General features: G+C 48.4%; 1 protein-coding gene across 1 annotated transcript in view; it reads right to left on the bottom strand.

The window, feature by feature from the left end:
- The window catches only part of cdh5 (cadherin 5), a 99,502-nt gene that overhangs the window by 55,312 nt on the left and 20,531 nt on the right, over nucleotides 1–23,659 (bottom strand). Inside the window, exons 2-3 of the mRNA XM_059993282.1 lie at nucleotides 7,846–8,023; nucleotides 4,140–4,431 (exon numbers count right to left, since the gene is read on the bottom strand). Coding sequence (XP_059849265.1) covers nucleotides 4,140–4,431; nucleotides 7,846–8,010 — 457 coding nt within the window. The 5' untranslated portion in view covers nucleotides 8,011–8,023. The remainder of the gene's footprint in view (nucleotides 1–4,139; nucleotides 4,432–7,845; nucleotides 8,024–23,659) is intronic.

The following is a 23,659-nucleotide window of genomic DNA, read 5'->3' as shown; positions in this document are numbered from 1 at the left end:
AGGATTCTGACTCACCAGCAGCTGGACCTTCCAAGTGTAGGTGTACATTTACTACAATCAATTGAAGCATCTTGACTACACACAGATTAATATATAGATAGGACACCTTAGCTAATCATGTGACTTCTAAAACCTATCGGCCCCACCAGTGATGTTTTGGTGTGCCATATTAAGGGGAGGGGGGCAAATACTCATACAGTCAATTATTTTGTGTTTCATATTTGTAATTAATTTGGATCACTTTGTAGAGATCTGTTTTCACTTTGACATAAAAGACTTTTTTTTTGTTGATCAGTGTCAAAACAGCCAAATGAAGTCCAATGTGATTCAATGTTGTAAAAACAATAAAACATGAAAACTAAGGGGTTGAACACTTTTTATAGGCATTGTAGATTCTTGACCTCATAATCTACCTCGTTATGATCTTGCAGCTTATTGCCTGCACTTTCTCTGTAACTGTAACACTTTATTCTGCATTTTATTCTTTTACCTTGCATTACCTCAATGCACTGTGTAATGAATTGACCTGTATGAGCAGTGTGCAAGATAAGCTTTTCTGTGGAGGTTAAAACAATTCGGCATGTCCCTGTGGACCTTTATCATTTTTTATCAAGGCACCACAGAAAACACCCTATCTGGGTGTATTAAGGGTCGGCACGGCAACTGCTCTGCACGTGACTGCAAGAAACTGCAGAGTTGTGGACACAGCTCAGGGCATTACAGAATCCAACCTTCCCTTATGAACTCATTCCACACTTCTCAGTGCCTCAGTAAAGCAGCCAGCAGAATCAAAGGCCCCACTCACCTTGGTCATGCCCTCTTCTCCCCTCTCCCATCCGGCAGAAGATACAAAAGCCTGACAACACGTATTTCCAGCTTCAAGGACAGTTTCTATCCTACTGTAACATACAGGCCTCCAAACAGGAGCCAGGATGTGGGGTATAAATTACAAGGGGAGATAGAAAGGCATGTAAAAAGGACAATGTTATGATAGTAATGTGGGATTTCAATGTGGGAAAATTAGGTTGGTGCTGGGTCCCAAGAGAGAGAACTTGCAGAATGCCTATGGGATGGTTCTTCAGAGCTGCTTGTGGTTGAGCCCATTAGGGGAAAGGCCATTCTGGATCGGGTGTTGTACAATAAACTGGAATTGATCAGAGAGCTTAAGGTAAAGGAACTCCTAGGGGCCTTTGACTACAATATGATAGAAATCACATTGCAGTTTGAGAGGGAGAAGGAATTCTCAGATGCATCAGTACAATGGTGTAAAAGGAATTACGGAGGAATGAGAGAGGAGCTGGCCAAAATTGATTGGAAGGGGATGATGGCAGAAAACCATGGCTGGAGTTTCTGGGGCAATTCAGAAGGCGTGGGATAGATACATCTCAAAGATGAAGAAGAGAGAGGCTGAGGCAATCATGGCTGACTAGGGAAGTCAAAGACAGCATAAAAGGAAAAGAGAAGACATAATAGAGTAAAATTAGTGGGAAGTTAGAGAATTGGGAATCTTTTAAAAGTGAACAGAAACAAATTGAAAAAAGCCAAGAGGAGAAAAAAGATGAAATATAAGTGAATGCAAATTAGCCAATATAAAAGAGGATACCAACATTTTTTTCCAGATATACAGTATAAAGAGTAGAAGAGGTATGAGTGGATACCAGACCATTGTAAAATGATGCTGGAGAGATAGTAATGGGAGATAAAGAAATGGCAGATGAACTTAAGTATTTTGCATCATTCTTCACTTTGGAAGGCACCAGCAGAATGCGGGAGGTTGGAGAGTGCCGGGGACAGAAGTGAGTGTGGTTGCTATTACTAGGGAGAAGGTGAAAGGTCTGAAGGCAGATAAGTCATCTGGACTAGATGGACTACACCCCAGGTTTCTGAATGTGTTAGCTAGAGAGATTGTGGAAGCGTTAGTAATGATCTTTCAAGAATCACTAGATTCTGGAATGGTCCTGGATGACTGGAAAATTGCAAATGTCACTCCACATTTAATAAGGGAGGTGGACAGAAGAAAGAAAATTATAGGCCAGTGAAGTCTGACTTCAGTGGTTGGCAAGATGTTGGAGTGCATTATGGAGGCTTTTGGTTTTGGGGAGCTTGGAAGCACATGGTTAAATGGGCCAAAGTCAGCATGGTTTCCTTGAGGGGAAATCTTGCCTGACAAAACTGTTGGAATTCTTTGAATAAATAGCAAGCAAGATAGACAAAGGAGAGTCAGTGGATGTTGTTACCTTGGATTTTCAGAAGGCCTTTGACAAGGTGCTGCACATCAGGCTGCTTAAGAAGATAAAAACGCATGGTATTACATGGGTAGGAAGTAGATGATCGACTGGCTGGCAGGAGGCAGAATTGGAATAAAGTTGGCCTTTTCTGGTTGGCTGCCAGTGATTAGAAGTGTCCTGCAGGGGTCAATATTGGAACCACTTCTTTTCACGTCAATGATTGTACGTCCATAAAGTGACGCTAGGTTGTAAGGTGACTGGCAGGAAATAATGAAGTAGTGGTAGAGTTAGAGGGTGGAAGGGTTGATCAGCCTTACTGCTTGGGGAAAGGAACTGCTTTTGCATCTTTTGTTTCTGGCATGGATGCTCATGGCCTCCTCCCTAATGGGAGTGGGACAAACAGTCCATGAGCAGGGTCGATGGGATCCTTCATGATGGTGCTGGCCCTTTTCTGGCACCTTTCTGTATATATGAAAGGGTTAATGTACGAGGAGCATTTGATGTTCTGGGCTTGTACTCTCTAGAATTTAGAAAATGAGGGAGAATCTCATTGAAGTCTCTCAAAAGGGTAAATGTGGAGAGGGTATTTCCTATAGAGGGTGAATCTAGGGCCAGAAGGCACTGCCTCATAAGAGAGGGACAGCCATTTAGAACAAGGATGTCTTCTATTATTGAGGAGGAATTTCTTTAACTAGAGGGTAATGAATCTGTGGAATTTATTGCCCTTGTACAGCTGTGGTGGCAAAGTTATTGAGTATACTTAAAGTGGAGGTTGATAGGTTCTTGATTAGCCAGGGTGTCAAAGGGAAGAAGGCAGAAGAATGGGTTGAGAGGGATAATAAATCAGCCCTGATGGAATGGTGGAGCAGACTTGATGGGTCAATTGCCTAATTCCGCTCCTATATCTTATGGTCTTCTGATCTAAGGCAGACTCTTGACCTCACACCCTCATTTCCACTTTTCACCTTAGCATTTACCTGGACTGTGGCTGTAGCTGTTACGCTTTATTCTGCATTCTGTTATTATTTTACCTTGTTCTACCTCAATGCACTTTGTAAAGATCCAATCTGTATAAATACAATGCAAGGAAAGTTTTTCACTGTATCTTGGCACATGTAACAATAATAAAACAATTTCAATATGAATCTGTCTAAGATTATTGGCATCACTATCAGAACCAGAATCAGGTTTATTATCACTGACATCTGATGTGAAATTTGTTCTTTTCTGTTAACAGAGATAAAATGCTATTTGTTACACAAATAAATATTTCCAATAATAGCGAGGTAGGGCTCACGGGTTCATGGGCCATTCAGAAATCTGATGGCGACAGGGCTTGAAGTTGTAGCTTACTGACTGGGTTGAGACAATTCTGATTATTGCCGTACCTGTGGCTACAGATTTCAGCTCTAGTAGTTCTAAATGGGAACATTGAAGATCCCCACAGGAACTATACAAAAATAGTCATTCCACTCCTCTGATACTTATTTTAAGCTGGAGGAGAGGTGAGTGCGTTGGGAAAGGAGATCCTTAGACTTCCACAGTTGTCAGCTGCGGATGGGTCCAATGCCTTCCTGGGTCTCCATAGCCCAGCCGCTTCTCTGATGTTCTCTCTAGACAAGGGATTCCCAACCTGGGGTCCACAAACCCCTCAGTTATTGTAGGCATCTATGGCACAAAAAGGGTTACAAACCTGTGCTCTAGACCCTGTCCAATGCCAACAGTTCGCCTCTTAGATAAGGGGTCAAAACTGCTCAGAATACTCCAAAAACGGTCTGAACAATAAAAGCCCAGGAAGGAGCTGTACTGGCTTTTGAACCTGTAATCTCCCTGCCCTGGGGATTGATGGAGGGGCAGGTAGATCAAGCTTCATTTGCTCTCTGACTGCTGTGGATGTGGCCAGGTCCTTACCATTGCTGGACATTTCAGCGACGGTTCCATTGAATGGATCTTTGATGAATATGGGTGCATTATCATTGACGTCCATTACTTGAATGGTAAAGTTGGTGACAGGGCCAACTGGCTGCGAAGTTTTCTTGTCAATCACAGTTCCTTGTAATTTGTAATGATCCTTCGTCTCCCGATCCAGCTCTCTATAGACAACAATATCGCCAGTGTCGGGGTCCACCTTAAATATAGTGCCGGCTCCCTCACCCTGGATTTGATATCTAGTTTCCCCTTCCTTGTGCAAAACTGACTGGATCTGGAAAATAGAATTTTTAAAAATTGAAGTTTAGTGTAGATTTATTATCAAATATTTTTATCAGTGCCATAGGACATTCAAAGCTGCTGCGCAGGTTGACTGTGGTTAAGAAGGCATACGGTGCATTGGCCTTCATCAATCGTGGGATTGAGCTTAAGAGCCGTGAGGTAATGTTTCAACTTTATAGGGCCCTGGTCAGACCCCACTTGGAGTACTGTACTCAGTTCTGGTCATCTCACTATAGGAAGGATGTGGAAACTATAGAAAGGGTGCGGAGGAGATTTACAAGGATGTTGCCTGGATTGGGGAGCATGCCTTATGAGAATAGGTTGAGTGAACTCGGCCTTTTCTCCTTGGAGCGACGGAGGATGAGAGGTGACCTGATAAAGGTATATAAGATGATGAGAGACATTGATCATGTTGATAGTCAGAGGCTTTTTCCCAAGGCTGAAATGGCTAACACGAGAGGGCACAGTTTTAAGGTGCTTGGAAGTACAGTAGGTACAGAGGAGATGTCAGGGGTAAGTTTTTTACCCAGAGAGTGATGAGTGCATGGAATGGGCTGCCAGCGATGGTGGTGGAGGCGGATACGATAGGGTCTTTTAAGAGACTCCTGGATAGGTACATGGAACTTAGAAAAATAGAGGGCTATGGGTAACCCTAGGTAATTTCTAAAGTAAGTACATGTTTGGTACAGCATTGTGGGCCGAAGGGCCTGTATTATGCTGTAGGTTTTCTGTGTTTCTACTGATACAGTATTTCACCATATACAAGCCTGCAATTCATTTTCTTGTGGGCAAATACAAGAAACAGAATAGAATCAGTGAGAGACCCGACAACAGGACGGATAAGCAGCCAATGTGCAAAGACAACAAACTGTGCAAGTACAGAAAGGGAATAAATAAATAAATATCAAAGAGCCCTTGGAAGTGATGAGGCAAGTAAATTGAGTGAAGTTATCCCTCTGATTGAAGAACTAAATGGTTGAGGAGTAATAACTGTTCCTGAATCTGGTGGTGTGGGTCCTGCAGCTCCTGTACCTCCCTCCTGATGGCAGCAGCAAGAAGAGAGCATGGTCTGGATGGTGGGCGTCCTTGGAGGAACTCAACAGGACAGGCAAACCTTCTTGACCTGCTGAGATCCTCCAGCACTTTCTATGTTGCACTATTTTGTAGACATTTCCATTTGTTGGAAACCATTGTTTTTGAATAATACTTTTACCAAGATCTGTCCTTTTTAATAAACTTATGTATTTTTCACAGTGTGTGGTGATTCATCCCCACTTACTTGCATAAAGCAGTACAGCAGCTAATCTAACAGTTTATCACCTTCCTCATTTTTCATTGGCTAAGTATCAGCACATTACCCACATGACATAATTGTGCAACTGTTGATTGGTTTAGTTTATCGAAGGAATTTTTCTCATCTATAAAAATGATGGATTTTTTCAGAGGCACCATCATTTTGTATACTTGTTTGTAGTTTAAAATAAACAATTGTAAGAAATAAGACTGCACATCATTCCTGAGTTCTGGAAATAAACAGAGATCTAACAAGTTCAAGGGCTTTGGTGTTTCCATACAAGGCCGTGATGCAACCTGCCAATGTACTCTCCAACACTGTAGAAGATGTCAACATTTTAGACGACATGCTGAACCTTCACAAACTTCTAAGAATGTAAGTGCTTTCTTTGTAACGGCACTGGTGTGCTGGAACCTGGGTAGATCATCTGAATGAAAACACCTGGGAATTTGAAGCCGCTGACTCTCTCCACCTCTGATGAGGACTGGCTCATGGGACTCTGACCTCCTGCTCCTGACCTCATTGAAGGTGTACTTTGTCATTGTTAACTGCAGGTCAGTGTACAAAACCAGTTGACTCCAGGCCAGTGTCAGATTTTTTCCTGACAAAAAAATCTGCATCTATGCTCGCATTGAGGAACCAATTATTGTTTGTATAAGTTCATTAATCAGAGTCGCAACTACTTGTGTCAAGTGTCTCCCAACACCTCACTTTTCCATTAGAAAATATAAATTGTTTACACAGACATGATTCCTAAACCTACTACAGCTTATAAATTACAAAGAAAGTAGTTTGTTTACTGACGTTATTTCTTGTTAGGTATTTATGTGTTTTTCAATTTGCTATTTCATCTTTCCATACCATAAATAGTCTCTTGCTCTACAAATCTAACTCACTCCCTTTCTCCTACAGACAATGCAATTTCTTTCTACAAGGACACAATTGAGAGCATCCAGACTGGCTACATCACTGCCTGGTATGGGAACTGTACCTCCCTCAATCACAGGACTGTGCAGACAGCCCAACACATCTGTAGATATGAACTGCCCACTATTCAGGACATTTACAAAGACAGGTGCGTAAAATGGGCCCAAAGGATCACTGGGGACCTGAGTCACCCCAAACACAAACTGTTCCAGTTGCTACCATCTGGGAAACAGTACCGCAGTGTAAAAGCCAGGACCAACAGGCTCCGGGACAGCTTCTTCCACCAGACAGACTGATTAATTCACGCTGATACAATTATACTTCTATGCTATATTGACTGTCCTGTTGTACATACTACTTATTACAAATTACTATAAATTGCACGTTGCACATTTAGATGGAGATGTAATGTAAAGATTTTTATTCCTCATGTTGATGTAAGTAATAAAGTCAATTCAATTCAATTCAAAAATTGCATGCAAAACAGTTGTTACACTGCAAAAGCGGTGACCTCCTCTGTTCCATCCACCAAAAGCGGAATTTCCTGGTGAGTATCTCCGCTCCATTGCCAATAGTGGATTTTCTCAGTGCCCAACTATTTTAATTCCTATCCCCATTCCTGTTCTGCCATATCTGTTCAGGGCCTCCTCTTGTGCCACCTTCAGGGTGGAGCAGTAACACCTTATATTCTCTCTGGGTAGTCTGCAACCGGATGACATGAATATAAATTCCTCCGGTAATCTTACCCTTCTACGTCCCTCTTCTTCTATTCCCTACTCTGACCTCTTACCTCTTCTCTTCACCTGCCGATCGCCTCCCCTTGGTACCCTCCTTCTTCCCCATCTCCCATGGTCCACTCTCCTCTCCTATCAGATTCCTTCTTCTCAACCCTTTACCTTACCCACCCACCTGGCTTCACCTGTCACCTTCTAGCTATCCCCTTCCCTTACCCCTAACCTTTTTATTCTGGCATCTTCACCCCAGTCCTGATGCAGGGTCTCGGCCCAAAATGTTGACTACTTTTTAACTTTCATACATGCTGCCTGACCTGTTGAGTTCCTTCAGAATTTTGTGTGTGTTTTTCTACTGCCCCTCAGTACAAATGAGAATCATGAACTGATTTACCCATTTACCAACTTACTCTTGACTGAACAGGAGCAGCGGGTTGGGGTTGAGTAGACTCACCTTTCCAATCTGTGTGGGCTCTTTCATGCCCTCCCAGCAGTGCACTTTGTTCCAAATCCAGTCCGATGGAGACTTGCTGTTATTACTGCTCAGTCCGAAGCCTTGCCCTGCTGCAGAGCCCACAGAGCAGATCACCAACAGTACCGAGACACCCGCTCTGAACATGCTGATTACAAACCTGAAACAACACAGGGCAGAGGTTACTTTAAACTATATAGTGGTTGCCAGAGGTCACAATGGAACCGTGTGTTTTTCTCTCATCCATTTTGTTGAAATGGGCATCGTTGTAAAGGCCAATATGTAGATTCTTCCCTGTCCTCTCCTACTCTCCACTTTAAATAGGGATCACTCTCTATATGACTCCCTTGCCCACTCGTCCCTCCCATGGCAGCATTTAGAACATAGAACAGTAGAGCTCAGGAATAGGCCATTTGGCCCACAATGTTGTCCCCTACCAGCCAAAAACACCCAAACGCGAATCCCTCCTACCTGTCATTATCCCTCCATCTTCCTTACATCCATGTGCCTATCCAAAGTTCTCTTAACAGTTTGTAATGTCTCTACCACCATACCAGGCAGTGCATTCCAGGTATCCATGATCTCTGAGTAAAAACTGTCACTTCCCCTTTGAGCCTACCCCCCTCACCTTCAATGCATGCCCTATGGCACTGGACATTTCAACCCTGGGAAACAGACACTCTTTGTCCACCCTGTCTATGCTTCCCATAATTTTATAAACCTCTATCAGATTCCCCCTCAGCCTCTGGCACTCAAGAGAAAACAACCTAAATTTATCCAGCCTCTTGTGATAGCAACACCCTCTAAACCAGGCAGCATCCTGGTAAACCTCTTCTGCACCCTCTCCAAAGCCTCAATATGCCCCTATAGTGGAGCGATCAGAACTGTACGCAATACTCCAGTCGTGGCCTAACCAGAGTTTTATAAAGTTGCAACATTTGATGGTTCTGGGCCTGTATTGTCTGAGTGGTGTAATAGGAACAACTCCTCACTCAAGGTCAATAAGACCAAGGAACTGACTGTAGACTTCAGGAGAGGGAAACCAGAGGTCCATGAGCCAGTAATCATTGGAGGATCGGGGTGGAGAGGGTCAATAACTTCAAATCCCTGCGTGTCACTATCTCAGAAGACTTGACCTGGATCCATCATATGAATATTATTGCAAAGAAAGCACGACACTGCCTCTACTTCCTCAACAGCCTGCGGAGGTTTGGCATGTCATCAAAAACTTTGGGAAATTTCTATAGATGCGTGTTGGAAAGTGCGCTGACTGGCTGTGTTTGGTGCAGGAACACCAATGCCCTTGAGTGGAAAATCCTACAAAATGAATTAGATTCGGCCCAGTACACCACGGGTAAAACCCTCCCAACCATTAAGCACATCTACATGAAACTTTGCCGAAGAAAAGCAGCATCCATCAAAGTTCCTCACCACCCAGGTCTTGCTCTTCTCTCACCACTGCCATCAGGGAGACGGTACAGGAGCCTAGGACAGTTACTACCACTCAACCACTGGGCTCTTCAACAAAGGGAGATAGCCAAACTCATTTAAGGACTCTGTTATATTGTTATTTCAAGCTCATTGTTTATTGCTATTTGTTTATATCTGCATTTCCATAGTTTGTTTACAGTTAACAGTTCCTGATATCTACAGTTCATAGTTACTGTTCTATAGATCTGCTAAGTATGCCCGCAGGAAAAAGAACCCTACACCAGCACACGTGACCCCCCCCCCCCGAGCTGCTGGTCTGTAAAACCCTGCACCAGCACACGTGACACCCCCCGAGCTGCTGGTCTGTAAAACCCTGCACCAGCACACGTGACACCCCCCGAGCTGCTGGTCTGTAAAACCCTGCACCAGCACACGTGACACCCCCCGAGCTGCTGGTCTGTAAAACCCTGCACCAGCACACGTGACACCCCCCGAGCTGCTGGTCTGTAAAACCCTGCACCAGCACACGTGACACCCCCCGAGCTGCTGGTCTGTAAAACCCTGCACCAGCACATGTGACACCCCCCGAGCTGCTGGTCTGTGAAACCCTGCACCAGCACACGTGACACCCCCCCCCCCCGAGCTGCTGGTCTGTAAAACCCTGCACCAGCACACGTGACACCCCTCGAGCTGCTGGTCTGTGAAACCCTGCACCAGCACACGTGACACCCCCCGAGCTGCTGGTCTGTAAAACCCTGCACCAGCACACGTGACACCCCCCGAGCTGCTGGTCTGTAAAACCCTACACCAGCACACGTGACACCCCCCCGAGCTGCTGGTCTATAAAACCCTGCACCAGCACACGTGACACCCCCCGAGCTGCTGGTCTGTAAAACCCTGCACCAGCACACGTGACACCCCCCGAGCTGCTGGTCTGTAAAACCCTCCACCAGCACACGTGACACCCCCCGAGCTGCTGGTCTGTAAAACCCTGCACCAGCACACGTGACACCCCCCGAGCTGCTGGTCTGTAAAACCCTGCACCAGCACACGTGGCACCCCCTGAGCTGCTGGTCTGTAAAACCCTGCACCAGCACACGTGACACCCCCCCGAGCTGCTGGTCTATAAAACCCTGCACCAGCACACGTGACACCCCCCGAGCTGCTGGTCTGTAAAACCCTGCACCAGCACACGTGACACCCCCCGAGCTGCTGGTCTGTAAAACCCTGCACCAGCACACGTGACACCCCCTGAGCTGCTGGTCTGTAAAACCCTGCACCAGCACACGTGACACCCCCCCGAGCTGCTGGTCTATAAAACCCTGCACCAGCACACGTGACACCCCCCGAGCTGCTGGTCTGTAAAACCCTGCACCAGCACACGTGACACCCCCCGAGCTGCTGGTCTGTAAAACCCTCCACCAGCACACGTGACACCCCCCGAGCTGCTGGTCTGTAAAACCCTGCACCAGCACACGTGACACCCCCCGAGCTGCTGGTCTGTAAAACCCTGCACCAGCACACGTGGCACCCCCCCGAGCTGCTGGTCTATAAAACCCTGCACCAGCACACGTGACATCCCCCGAGCTGCTGGTCTGTAAAACCCTGCACCAGCACACGTGGCACCCCCCCGAGTTGCTGGTCTATAAAACCCTGCACCAGCACACGTGACATCCCCCGAGCTGCTGGTCTGTAAAACCCTCCACCAGCACACGTGACATCCCCCGAGCTGCTGGTCTGTAAAACCCTCCACCAGCACACGTGACACCCCCCGAGCTGCTGGTCTGTAAAACCATACACCAGCACACGTGACACCCCCCGAGCTGCTGGTCTGTAAAACCCTGCACCAGCACACGTGACACCCCCCGAGCTGCTGGTCTGTAAAACCCTGCACCAGCACACGTGACACCCCCCCGAGCTGCTGGTCTGTAAAACCCTGCACCAGCACACGTGACACCCCCCCGAGCTGCTGGTCTGTAAAACCCTGCACCAGCACACGTGACATCCCCCGAGCTGCTGGTCTGTAAAACCCTGCACCAGCACACGTGGCACCCCCCCGAGCTGCTGGTCTATAAAACCCTGCACCAGCACACGTGGCACCCCCCCGAGCTGCTGGTCTATAAAACCCTGCACCAGCACACGTGACACCCCCCCGAGCTGCTGGTCTGTAAAACCCTGCACCAGCACACGTGACATCCCCCGAGCTGCTGGTCTGTAAAACCCTGCACCAGCACACGTGGCACCCCCCCGAGCTGCTGGTCTATAAAACCCTGCACCAGCACACGTGACACCCCCCGAGCTGCTGGTCTGTAAAACCCTGCACCAGCACACGTGGCACCCCCCCGAGTTGCTGGTCTATAAAACCCTGCACCAGCACACGTGACACCCCCCGAGCTGCTGGTCTGTAAAACCCTGCACCAGCACACGTGACACCCCCCGAGCTGCTGGTCTGTAAAACCCTGCACCAGCACACGTGACACCCCCCGAGCTGCTGGTCTGTGAAACCCTGCACCAGCACACGTGGCACCCCCCCGAGCTGCTGGTCTGTAAAACCCTGCACCAGCACACGTGACACCCCCCGAGCTGCTGGTCTGTAAAACCCTCCACCAGCACAAGTGACACCCCCCGAGCTGCTGGTCTGTAAAACCCTACACCAGCACACGTGACACCCCCCGAGCTGCTGGTCTGTAAAACCCTGCACCAGCACACGTGACACCCCCCGAGCTGCTGGTCTGTAAAACCCTGCACCAGCACTCGTGACACCCCCCCGAGCTGCTGGTCTGTAAAACCCTGCACCAGCACACGTGACATCCCCCGAGCTGCTGGTCTGTAAAACCCTGCACCAGCACACGTGGCACCCCCCGAGCTGCTGGTCTGTAAAACCCTGCACCAGCACACGTGGCACCCCCCCGAGCTGCTGGTCTATAAAACCCTGCACCAGCACACGTGGCACCCCCCCGAGCTGCTGGTCTATAAAACCCTGCACCAGCACACGTGACATCCCCCGAGCTGCTGGTCTGTAAAACCCTCCACCAGCACACGTGACACCCCCCGAGCTGCTGGTCTGTAAAACCCTACACCAGCACACGTGACACCCCCTGAGCTGCTGGTCTGTAAAACCCTGCACCAGCACACGTGACACCCCCCGAGCTGCTGGTCTGTAAAACCCTGCACCAGCACACGTGACACCCCCCGAGCTGCTGGTCTGTAAAACCCTGCACCAGCACACGTGACACCCCCCGAGCTGCTGGTCTGTGAAACCCTGCACCAGCACACGTGACACCCCCCGAGCTGCTGGTCTGTAAAACCCTGCACCAGCACACGTGACACCCCCCGAGCTGCTGGTCTGTAAAACCCTCCACCAGCACACGTGACACCCCCCGAGCTGCTGGTCTGTAAAACCCTGCACCAGCACACGTGACACCCCCCGAGCTGCTGGTCTGTAAAACCCTGCAACAGCACACGTGACACCCCCCGAGCTGCTGGTCTGTAAAACCCTGCACCAGCACACGTGACACCCCCCGAGCTGCTGGTCTGTAAAACCCTGCACCAGCACACGTGACACCCCCCGAGCTGCTGGTCTGTGAAACCCTGCACCAGCACACGTGACACCCCCCGAGCTGCTGGTCTGTAAAACCCTGCACCAGCACACGTGACACCCCCCGAGCTGCTGGTCTGTGAAACCCTGCACCAGCACACGTGACACCCCCCGAGCTGCTGGTCTGTAAAACCCTGCACCAGCACACGTGACACCCCCCGAGCTGCTGGTCTGTAAAACCCTGCAGCAGCACACGTGACATCCCCCGAGCTGCTGGAAACAAGCAAAACCCTGCACCAGCACACATGACACCCCCCGAGCTGCTGGTCTGTGAAACCCTGCACCAGCACACGTGACACCCCCCGAGCTGCTGGTCTGTAAAACCCTGCACCAGCACACGTGACACCCCCCCCCCCGAGCTGCTGGTTTGTAAAACCCTCCACCAGCACACGTGACACCCCTCGAGCTGCTGGTCTGTAAAACCCTGCACCAGCACACGTGACATCCCCCGAGCTGCTGGTCTGTAAAACCCTGCACCAGCACACGTGACACCCCCCCCCCCCCCCGAGCTGCTGGTCTGTAAAACCCTGCACCAGCACACGTGACACCCCCCTCCGAGCTGCTGGTCTGTGAAACCCTGCACCAGCACACGTGACACCCCCCGAGCTGCTGGTCTATGAAACCCTGCACCAGCACACGTGACATCCCCCGAGCTGCTGGTCTGTAAAACCCTGCACCAGCACACGTGGCACCCCCCCGAGCTGCTGGTCTATAAAACCCTGCACCAGGACACGTGACATCCCCCGAGCTGCTGGTCTGTAAAACCCTACACCAGCACACGTGACACCCCCCGAGCTGCTGGTCTGTAAAACCCTACACCAGCACACGTGACACCCCCCGAGCTGCTGGTCTGTAAAACCCTCCACCAGCACACGTGACACCCCCCGAGCTGCTGGTCTGTAAAACCCTACACCAGCACACGTGACACCCCCCGAGCTGCTGGTCTATAAAACCCTGCACCAGCACACGTGACACCCCCCCGAGCTGCTGGTCTATAAAACCCTGCACCAGTATACGTGACACCCCCCCCCCTGAGCTGCTGGTCTGTAAAACCCTGCAGCAGCACACGTGACATCCCCCGAGCTGCTGGTCTGTAAAACCCTACACCAGCACACGTGACACCCCCTGAGCTGCTGGTCTGTAAAACCCTGCACCAGCACACGTGACACCCCCTGAGCTGCTGGTCTGTAAAACCCTACACCAGCACACATGACACCCCCTGAGCTGCTGGTCTGTAAAACCCTGCACCAGCACACGTGACACCCCCCCCCCCCCGAGCTGCTGGTCTGTAAAACCCTGCACCAGCACACGTGACACCCCCCCCCCCGAGCTGCTGGTCTGTAAAACCCTACACCAGCACATGTGACCCCCCCCGAGCTGCTGGTCTGTAAAACCCTGCACCAGCACATGTGACACCCCCCCCCGAGCTGCTGGTCTGTAAAACCCTGCACCAGCACATGTGACACCCCCCCCCCCCGAGCTGCTGGTCTGTAAAACCCTGCACCAGCACATGTGACACCTCCCCCCACCGAGCTGCTGGTCTGTAAAACCCTGCACCAGCACACGTGACACCCCCCGAGCTGCTGGTCTGTGAAACCCTACACCAGCACACGTGACACCCCCCGAGCTGCTGGTCTGTAAAACCCTGCACCAGCACACGTGACACCCCCCCGAGCTGCTGGTCTGTAAAACCATACACCAGCACACGTGACACCCCCCGAGCTGCTGGTCTGTAAAACCCTGCACCAGCACACGTGACACCCCCCCGAGCTGCTGGTCTGTAAAACCCTACACCAGCACACGTGACACCCCTCGAGCTGCTGGTCTGTGAAACCCTGCACCAGCACACGTGACACCCACGCCAGATGGAATTCTCCCAGATGTCTTGAAGAACAGGAAGTCTCCCTGCTACGTCATCTACCCGAGCTTCTGTGTTTTGCTGGGAGAAAGGCCATGCCCCCCATGGCATGTGAGATGCCAACATTGTCACACTGTACAAAATCCAGAGTGACCAAAGTGATTGTAACAACTACCATGGCATCTCTCTTCTCAGTATTGTGGGGAAAGTGTTCGCCAGCGTCATCTTGGCACGACATCAGAGCCTTGCATCTGTCTACCCAGAGTCCCAGTGCGGATTCGGAGCAGGCAGAATGACAGTGGACATCAGCTTCTCTCTGGGCCAGCTGCAGGAGAAGTGTTGAGAGCAGCTGAACCCACTGTGCTCAGTCTTCACTGATCTGACCAAGTGTTCGACCTCGTCAGCTGAACCCACTGTGCTCAGTCTTCACTGATCTGACCGTGTTCGACCTCGTCAGCTGAACCCACTGTGCTCAGTCTTCACTGATCTGACCAAGTGTTCGACCTCGTCAGCTGAACCCACTGTGCTCAGTCTTCACTGATCTGACCAAGTGTTCGACCTCGTCAGCAGAATGAGACAAGGTTGTGTCCAGACACCGACCCTCTCTGGAACTTTCTTCTCCATGCTTTCGCAGAGTACCTTCACACAGGAGCTGATAGCAAGCTGTTCAACATCACTCGCCTGTACTCTAAGACCGAAGCTAGGACAGTCAACACCTGTGAGATACCGTTTACAGATGATGCAGCATTGATGTCACACACTGAAGGCGGACTCCAACAACTGATTATCTGCTTTGCCCACGCCTGCAAGGAGTCTGGGTTAACCATCAGTCTGAAGAAGACAAGCGTCATGGCCCAGGGTGCAGAATCTCCCCAAACATCACTGTTGATGGTTGCTCTCTTGACTGCATCACCTCTCTCGGGTTGACCATCACCAGTTCCCAGTCCCTCGAAGCAGAGTTGAACAGTGGGATTGCCAAAGCGGCAGCTGCCATGGCTGGGCTGACCGAGAGACATCTGACAAAGAAGGCCAAGCTGTGTGAGTTCACACTCCTCTACACAGCGAGGCTTGGATGCCACACATTAACCCAGAGAAGAGGCTAAACTCATTCCACTCTTGCACATCTCCCGGCAGGGCAGAATCACCCACACCGAGGTTCAGCAGTGGGCTGATACCTCCAGCATCGATGCAGTACTCAGCCACAGACACCTCAGATGGTTGGGTCATGTCAAATGGATGGACCAGGGACGCATTCCCAAGGACGTGCTGTGTGACGAGCTGAGTGAGGGTTACCGCCCACAAAGAAGACTATGTCTCCACTACAGGGATGTCTGCGCGACATGAAGCTGGCAGGCATCGACCTCAGTGCCTGGGAGGAGACAGCTGAAGACAGGACGACATGGAGGGCCGCAGTCAAAAGCCGTGTACAATGTGCTGAGATAGCAAGGACCAAAATGTTCATCAATAAGAGAGCCAGAAGAAAAGCCAGAGATACATCACCATAGCACCTTCCTCCACCACCTCAGCTGCAGTGAAAGAGACTGTCACTCTACAGTGGGGATGCTCAGCCACTCTAGAAAGTGCAAATAGCCCCAAGTCTAAAACCCCAAGAACCATCAGAAGAAGTGTCACTCGAAACATATGGATGCTGATGAGATAGACTGGACATGGAGAGGACTCTCGAGTCCCACTGCACCTCTGATGTTTGAACCTTCTCTCCATTTAGATAATAGTCTGCACTATTGTTCCTTTTACCAAAATGCATTACCATACATTTCCAACACTTAATTCCATCTGGCACTTCATTGCCCACTCTTCCAATTTGTTTAAGTCCTGCTGCAATCACATTGCTTCCTCAGCACTACTTCCCCCTATTTTCGACCATTCCGTAAATTTTGTCACAAAGCCATCAATTCCATTATTTAGATCATTGACAAACAATTTGAAAAGCAGTGGTCACAATACTGACCCCTAAGGAGCACCAGTAGTCACTGGCAGCAACCAGAGAAGGCTCACTTTATTCCCACTCACTGCCTCCTGCCTGTCAGCCACTCCTCTATACAAGCCAGTACCTTCCTGTTAATTTTATCTTGTTAAGCAATCTCATGTGTGGCACCTTATCAAACGCCTTCTGAAAATCCAAGTAAATGATATACTTCCTCAAAGAACTCCAACAGATTTGTCAGGCAAGATGATTTCCCTTGATAGAAACCATGCTGGCTTTGACTTAATCTTACCCCCAAACTTCATCCTTAATAATAGACTCCAACACTTCCCCAACCACTGAGTTTAGGCTAACTGGCTTATAATTTCCTTTCTTTTGTCTTCCTCCCTTAAAACGTGGGGTGGCATTTACAAACTTCTAGTCCTCCGAGAGTATGCCAAGATCAAGTGATTCTTGAAAGATCATGACCAATGCATCCGTTATCTCTTCAGCAACCTCTCTCAGGACTCTGGGATGTAGTTCATCTGGTCCAGGTGACTTATCCACCTTAAGACCTTTGAGTTTGCCTGGAACTTTTTCCTCCATTAAAATTCCCACTCACTTTTTTACCTTATATGCCCTTTCCTTCGCCCTTAGACAGTCCTTAACTTCCTTTGTCAGCCACAGCTGCCTACCCCTGTCATTTGAGAACAACTTCCTCTGTGGGACATATCTGTTCTGTGTCTTGAGAATTATTCCCAGAAACTTCAGCCATCTCTGCTCTGCTGTTATCCTCGCCAGTATCCTCTTCCAGTCCACCTGGGCAAGCTCTACCAAAGTGCATGACCACACACTTCCTGACACTGGATTCCATTGCCACTTCTTTGACCATTCTCCCAATGTCTAAGTCTTTCCATTGCCCCTCTACTTCCTCAAAACTACTTGCCCCTCCACCCATTTTTGTGTTATCCATAAAGTCATTAATTCTGTCATCCATGTCATTGATATATAACATAAAAAGTGGTCTGAACACAGACTTCTGTGGAACACCACTAGTCACTGGCAGCCAGTCAGAAAAGGCTCTCTTTATACCCACTCTTTGCTTCCTGCCAATCAGCCAATACTGTAAGGTCTCAGCCCAAAATGTCAACTGTTTACTCTTCTTCATAGATTGTGTCTGGCCTGCCGAGCTCCTTGAGCATTTTGTAAATGCTGTAAGGGTTAGGAGCGAACTCGTGCAGGAATCACAGACTTTGGCAATCCAAACTAAACAAAAGATTCACTACAGAAGTTAACCAACAAAACAGAACTGAGGGGAAGTGCAGAATCTTGAAGAACTGAAGTCACGCATGGCATACAGAACTCAGAGTTTCTCCAGACAAGGATCCACGACCACCAGGCATTTTAGATACAAAATGCAAACAATCCAAGGAACACTGCGTACCCACAAGGTTACACTGAGAAAATACAACCCATAGACTGACTGGAAAAAAGATACCTTGGTTTTTTTTCATTGAAGACTACCCCTGGTTGTGACAAAACTCCCCACCCCACCCTTCTAAAGGCGACTCCTGGCAGCTTAAGGCCACCTAAGAGGATGGTGGGGGGGAGTTTAGGAGTAGGGGCTAAAGGATAACAGAGTAGGGGTTTCAGTATAGAGGCTTGATGAGTGGGATGCTTTCCGAGAGACCTGGCAAGCTGTAATCTAGAAATTATAGGATTGATCCTTTTATCAATTCTAAAAGACCCAATGAAACGAAGAGCTGGCTTCTGGGATTCAATTTTAAGGGGGAGGTCCTGGGTAGAGACCCAAACCCGCTGACACATGCAAAATGAGTCCTCCTGTTGGCATGGAATTGCTGCCTCACTGAAGCAAGTGACGAAGTTCTCTTGGCTTTAAAAGCCATCACTATTTAAGGCGCTCGACAAACTGTTTCGCAGATGGCAAACCAGTTTCCACTTCCAGCTCGGGAAAGAAGAGGCTTAAACCCATATTGACATGCGATTGGAGTCAAGTTTAGCGAAGAACGGTGAAGGATATTAAAAGATATCTCTGGCCAAATTAAATAGTTATTGAAGAAACAAGGCTTCGAAGAGTGCGTTTCAAATTTATGATTAGTCCTCTCGGCCTGACCATTCGTTTGCGGGTGAAAACCGAAGGAAAGGCTGGAAGCAGCTCCGGTAAGTTTTCAAAACGCTTGCCAAACTTGGACGCAAGTTGTGGACCCCTGTCAGAGACAATGCAGGAAGGAAATCCATCTACCCAATGACCTGCTGCCATAAATGTTCCCTAGTTTCACGGGCTGTGGTCAATCTAATGAGGGGGAAAACTTCACTGGGCTTGGAAAATCAATCAGCCAAGACTGAAATAACAGTGGAGGAGTATGAAGGGGGCAGGGCAGTGATAAAATCCAGCAAGAGGTGGGACTGGGGCGGGAGGGGATGGGGAAGACCCTGGGGAGGAAAATTTCAATATTTGGAATGCACATACAGGTCACAGGCTTGGACAAATGACTTGACCTCCCTATTAATACCAGGCCATAGTAACGTCTTCCTATGAATCCTAGGGTGCGTGAGCTCCCAGGGCGTACTGTTATCTTGGATGCATGAAATCCCAGGGTGTACTGTTATCTTGGACGCATGCTTCCATCTGAGGACGTCGGGTGGCACAAAAGGGCGACCTAACGGAACGTTACTGGGAACTAGAGTACTCCCCTCGAGTGCTCGGCTGACGTGGGAGTCAATATCCCAAGTGACAAGAGCCAGAAGTTTATTCTCCGAAATTATCGATTCCGGCTTATCTATCGACTGAAGGAGATCAATTTGCCCAGAAGGGCATCAGACTTATAGGTTCTTGGAACCCAGATTCTTCAAAACGGTTAAAAACGACGCCCATTGGGCTTCTCGTGAGATAAGTCTCTTGGCATCCTGGACATAAGCTAAATTCTTACAGTCCAAACCAGAGTTTCTGAACCGGTGTTCCGCAGAATCCTAGGATTCAATGAGAGTTCGCAAGGGGTTCCGCGAGAGATCGTGATTTAAAAATTTTGAACCGCGCAGCGTGTGATGCTAGCGCTGGCAGTGTGGGCAGTGACTGAGCGGCCCAGTTACTAATATCGTTAGAGGTCTCTCAGCCCATTATGGCAGCTGGCAGCTTATTTGCTTGGGTTTATTTGACGTGAGATAGGGGAGGCCATTAATAATTGGTGGGCGCTGTATTGCACGGAGGGGAGGACGGTAGGCTGATAATTAAATTGGAGGGGAAGACGGTAGGCTGATAATTAAATTGCAGGCATTCCTGAGATCCAGTTTAGTGAAAATCCTGGCCCCTTGCAGTGAATCAAAATCTGAGTTCAATAATGGTAAGGTGTAATGGATCTTGTTAAGATATCGATTATCTATACAGGGTCCTTCTTAGGGACAAAGAAAAACCCCGCCCCTGCAGGGACGTTGAGGGCCTGATAAACCTCGCTGCCGACGCCCCTGTCTCTCTGGACAGGATAGGGAAACAGCTTGCCTCAGGAAGGGCAGGAACCTGGAAATAACGCAAAGGCGCGATCATAATTACGATGGGGTGACAACCTGAAAGGAGATCTGAGTATTCAGGAGGGACTCCTTAATCTCACGAATGAATAACTCAGGAATGTTGGGTGCAGGTTCAGAGATCTTCATTGCGACCTCGGGCACTCGGGACACCTACTCGTGATCCTGGGAAGCTGATGAGAAACACATATTCTGGCAGTTAGGGGACCAGCCAGTAATAACCTCCCCCACCCCCCCCCCCCCGGGCCAGGATATGCTGAGACAACCGTGGATAAGAGGGGTCCCTGTAGACTAGATCAAGTGGAACTTTAATATTTTCACAAGACTTTAAAATATGAGCAGAATCAGGCCATCTGACCCATCGAGTCTGCTCCACCATTCAATCATGGCTGATCCTTTTTTTTTCTCCTCCTCAACCCCACTTCCCGACCTTCTCCCTTTGATGCTATGTCCAATCAGGAACCTATCAATCTCTAACTTAAATACACCCAACTACCTGACATCCTCAGTTCATGTGGCAACAAATTCCGCAAATTCCCCACCCTTTGGCTAAAGAAATTTCTCCACATCTCTGTTTTGAAAGGGCACCCCTTTACTCTGAGACTGTACCCTCTTGTCTTAGACTCTCCCCACCATGGGAAACAATCTTTCCACATCTACTCTGTCTAGGCCTTTCAGCATTTGAAATGTTTCAATGAGATCCCCCCCCCATTCTTCTAAATTCCAGCGAGTACAGACCCAGAGCCATCAAACATTCCTCCAATGATAACCTTACATTCCTGGAATTCACTCCTTGTGAACCTCCTCCGGATCCTCTTCAATGCCAGGACATCTTTTCTAAAATGAGGGGCCCAAAACTGTTCACAATACTCAAGGTGAGGCCTCACCAGTGCCTTATAAAGCCTCAGCATCACATCCCTGATCTTGTATTCTAGATATCTTGAAATGAATGCTGACGTGGCATTTGTCTTCCTCACCACCAACTCGACCGGCAAGTTAACCTTTAGGGTGTTCCACACAAGGACTCCCAAGTCCCTCTGCATCTCAGATTCCTGGATTTTCTCACCATTTAGAAAATAATCTGCACATTTTTTCCACTACTAAAGTGCATGACCATGCATTTTCCAACACTATATTTTACTTGCCACTTTCTTGCCCATTCTCCTAATCTGTCTAAGTCCTTCTGTATCCTACCTCTTTCCTCAATACTACCTGCCCCTCCACCAATCTTTGTATCATCTGCAAACTTGGCCACAAAGCCATCTATTCCATCATCTAAATTATTTATATACTGCATAAAAAGAAGCGGTCCCAACACCGACCCCTGCAGAACATCACTAGTCACAGGTAGCCAACCAGAAAAGGATCCTATTATTCCCACTCGCTGCCTCCTACCAATCAGCCAATGCTCTGACCATGTTAATAACTTCCCTGTAATACCATGGGCTCTTAACTTGGTAAGCAGCGTCATGTGTGGCAACTTGTCAAAGGCCTTCTGAAAGTCCAAATAAACAACATCCACTGCATCCATCCTACTTGTAATCTCCTCAAAGAATTCCAACAGATTTGTCAAGCAGGATTTTCCCTGAAGGAAACCATGCTGACTTTGTACTATCTTGTCCTGTGTCACCGAGTTCTCCATCACCTCACCCTTAACAATTGACTCTTACATCTTCCCAACCACTGAGTTCAGGGTAACTGGTCTAAAATTACCTTTCTGCTGCCTTCCTCCTTTCTTAAAGAGTGAAGTGACATTTGCAATTTTCCAGTCCTCTGGCACCATGCCAGAATCCAATGATTTTTGAAAGATCATTTCCAATGCCACCACAATCTCTACTGCCACCTGTTTCAGAAACCTAGGGTGCAATTCTTCTGTTCCTAGTAACTTATGTACATTTAGGTCTTTCAGATTTCTGAGCTCCTTCGCTTTTGTAACAGTAACTGCACCCCCTTCTCTTCCTTCACACACTATATCAGACAAACTGCTAGTGTGAAGACTGATGCAAAATACTCATTTAGTTCACCAGCAATCTCTGTGTCCACTGATATTATTTCTGCAGCCTCATTTTTCTAGCAGTCCTATATCCATTCTCATCTCTCTTTTATTTTTAACATACTTGAAAAAACTTTTACCATCCACGTTGATATTATTTGCTCGCTTGCTTTCATATTTCATCTTTTCCCTTCTAATGATTTTTTTAGTTGCTCTCTGTAGGTTTTTAAAAACTTTCCAATCCTGTATCTTCCCACTAATTTTTCCTTTGTTGTACGCCCTCTCTTTTGCTTATACATTAGCTTTGACTTCCCATGTCAGCCACGGTTGTACTATTTTACCATTTGAGTATTTTTTCATTTTTGGAATACACATGACCTGCACCTTCCCCATTTTCCCCAGAAACACACACCATTGCTGCTCTGCTGACATCCCTGACAGCAACTCATTGCAATTTACTTTGGCCAACTCCTCTCTCATCCCACTGTAATTTCCCTTACTCCACTGAAATACTGCTACATCAGACTTCACTTTCTCCCTGTCAAATTTTAAGTTTCAACTTTCATAGTGATTCCCAATCTGAAAGGATAATGGTCTGGAAATGTAGCAAGTTTTACCTGGCTCACAAGACCCACCATCCAGGGCAGCAGCGGTAGGGGTAAGGGGATGATCAAGCTTAGAGACCGGGACCCCATTTGTAGTGCCACCCCTAAGTTACCGGCTGACCCCGAGTCAACAAATGCCCAAATGGGAAACTCCTTTTGATTCCATGTTAAATGTTACCCTGAGGAAGTACTTATGGGAGAAGCTCCGGGGATCGTCACAGCTCTCTCTTCACTGGCTGGCTCCTTGATGTTTTTGGAGGCACATGGCCAGACAAATCCAGTTCCCCACAGTACAAACAATGCCTCCCTTTAACCCTTCTGCCACTTTCAGCAGCAGGGAGCCATGTCCTTCCCAGCTGCATCGGTTCCATGGCATCTGGCGAGTAAGATCTGGAGGGGAGTTTGGCAAGTTTGGTGCAGGTAAGATGGAATCTGTGGACCAGCTGGCGCTGCGCCCGCCACCGTTCTGACGGACGGATGTCCAGACGAATGGCCACATCGATTAGGCCATTAAGGTCCAGAGTTGTGAGCTGCCAGCTCACAGTTAAGTCTGTTGTTAACCTCTTTGTAGAACATGGCCACTGGAGCTTGGCCATTCCATCCACTCTCCAGAGCCAAAGCTCTGAATTCAATTGAACAGTCCACCACGCTCTTTGACCCATCTTATGTCAAGAAGTCTCACATCCACCTGCTGCCCACCGATGGGTGACAGCACACTCTCTTTAGAGCGCTGATAAATGGGTCAATGAAGGAACATTCAGGATCCTCTCCCTACCACTTCACCGTTGCCCAATCCAGAGCTTTACCAGAGAGGAGGGAAATAGTGTGAGCCACTTAGTTCAGC

Source organism: Hypanus sabinus, chromosome 17 (genome assembly GCF_030144855.1).
Source record: "Hypanus sabinus isolate sHypSab1 chromosome 17, sHypSab1.hap1, whole genome shotgun sequence".
Classification (NCBI taxonomy): domain Eukaryota; kingdom Metazoa; phylum Chordata; class Chondrichthyes; order Myliobatiformes; family Dasyatidae; genus Hypanus; species Hypanus sabinus.
This window is presented reverse-complemented; position numbering and strand designations above follow the sequence as displayed.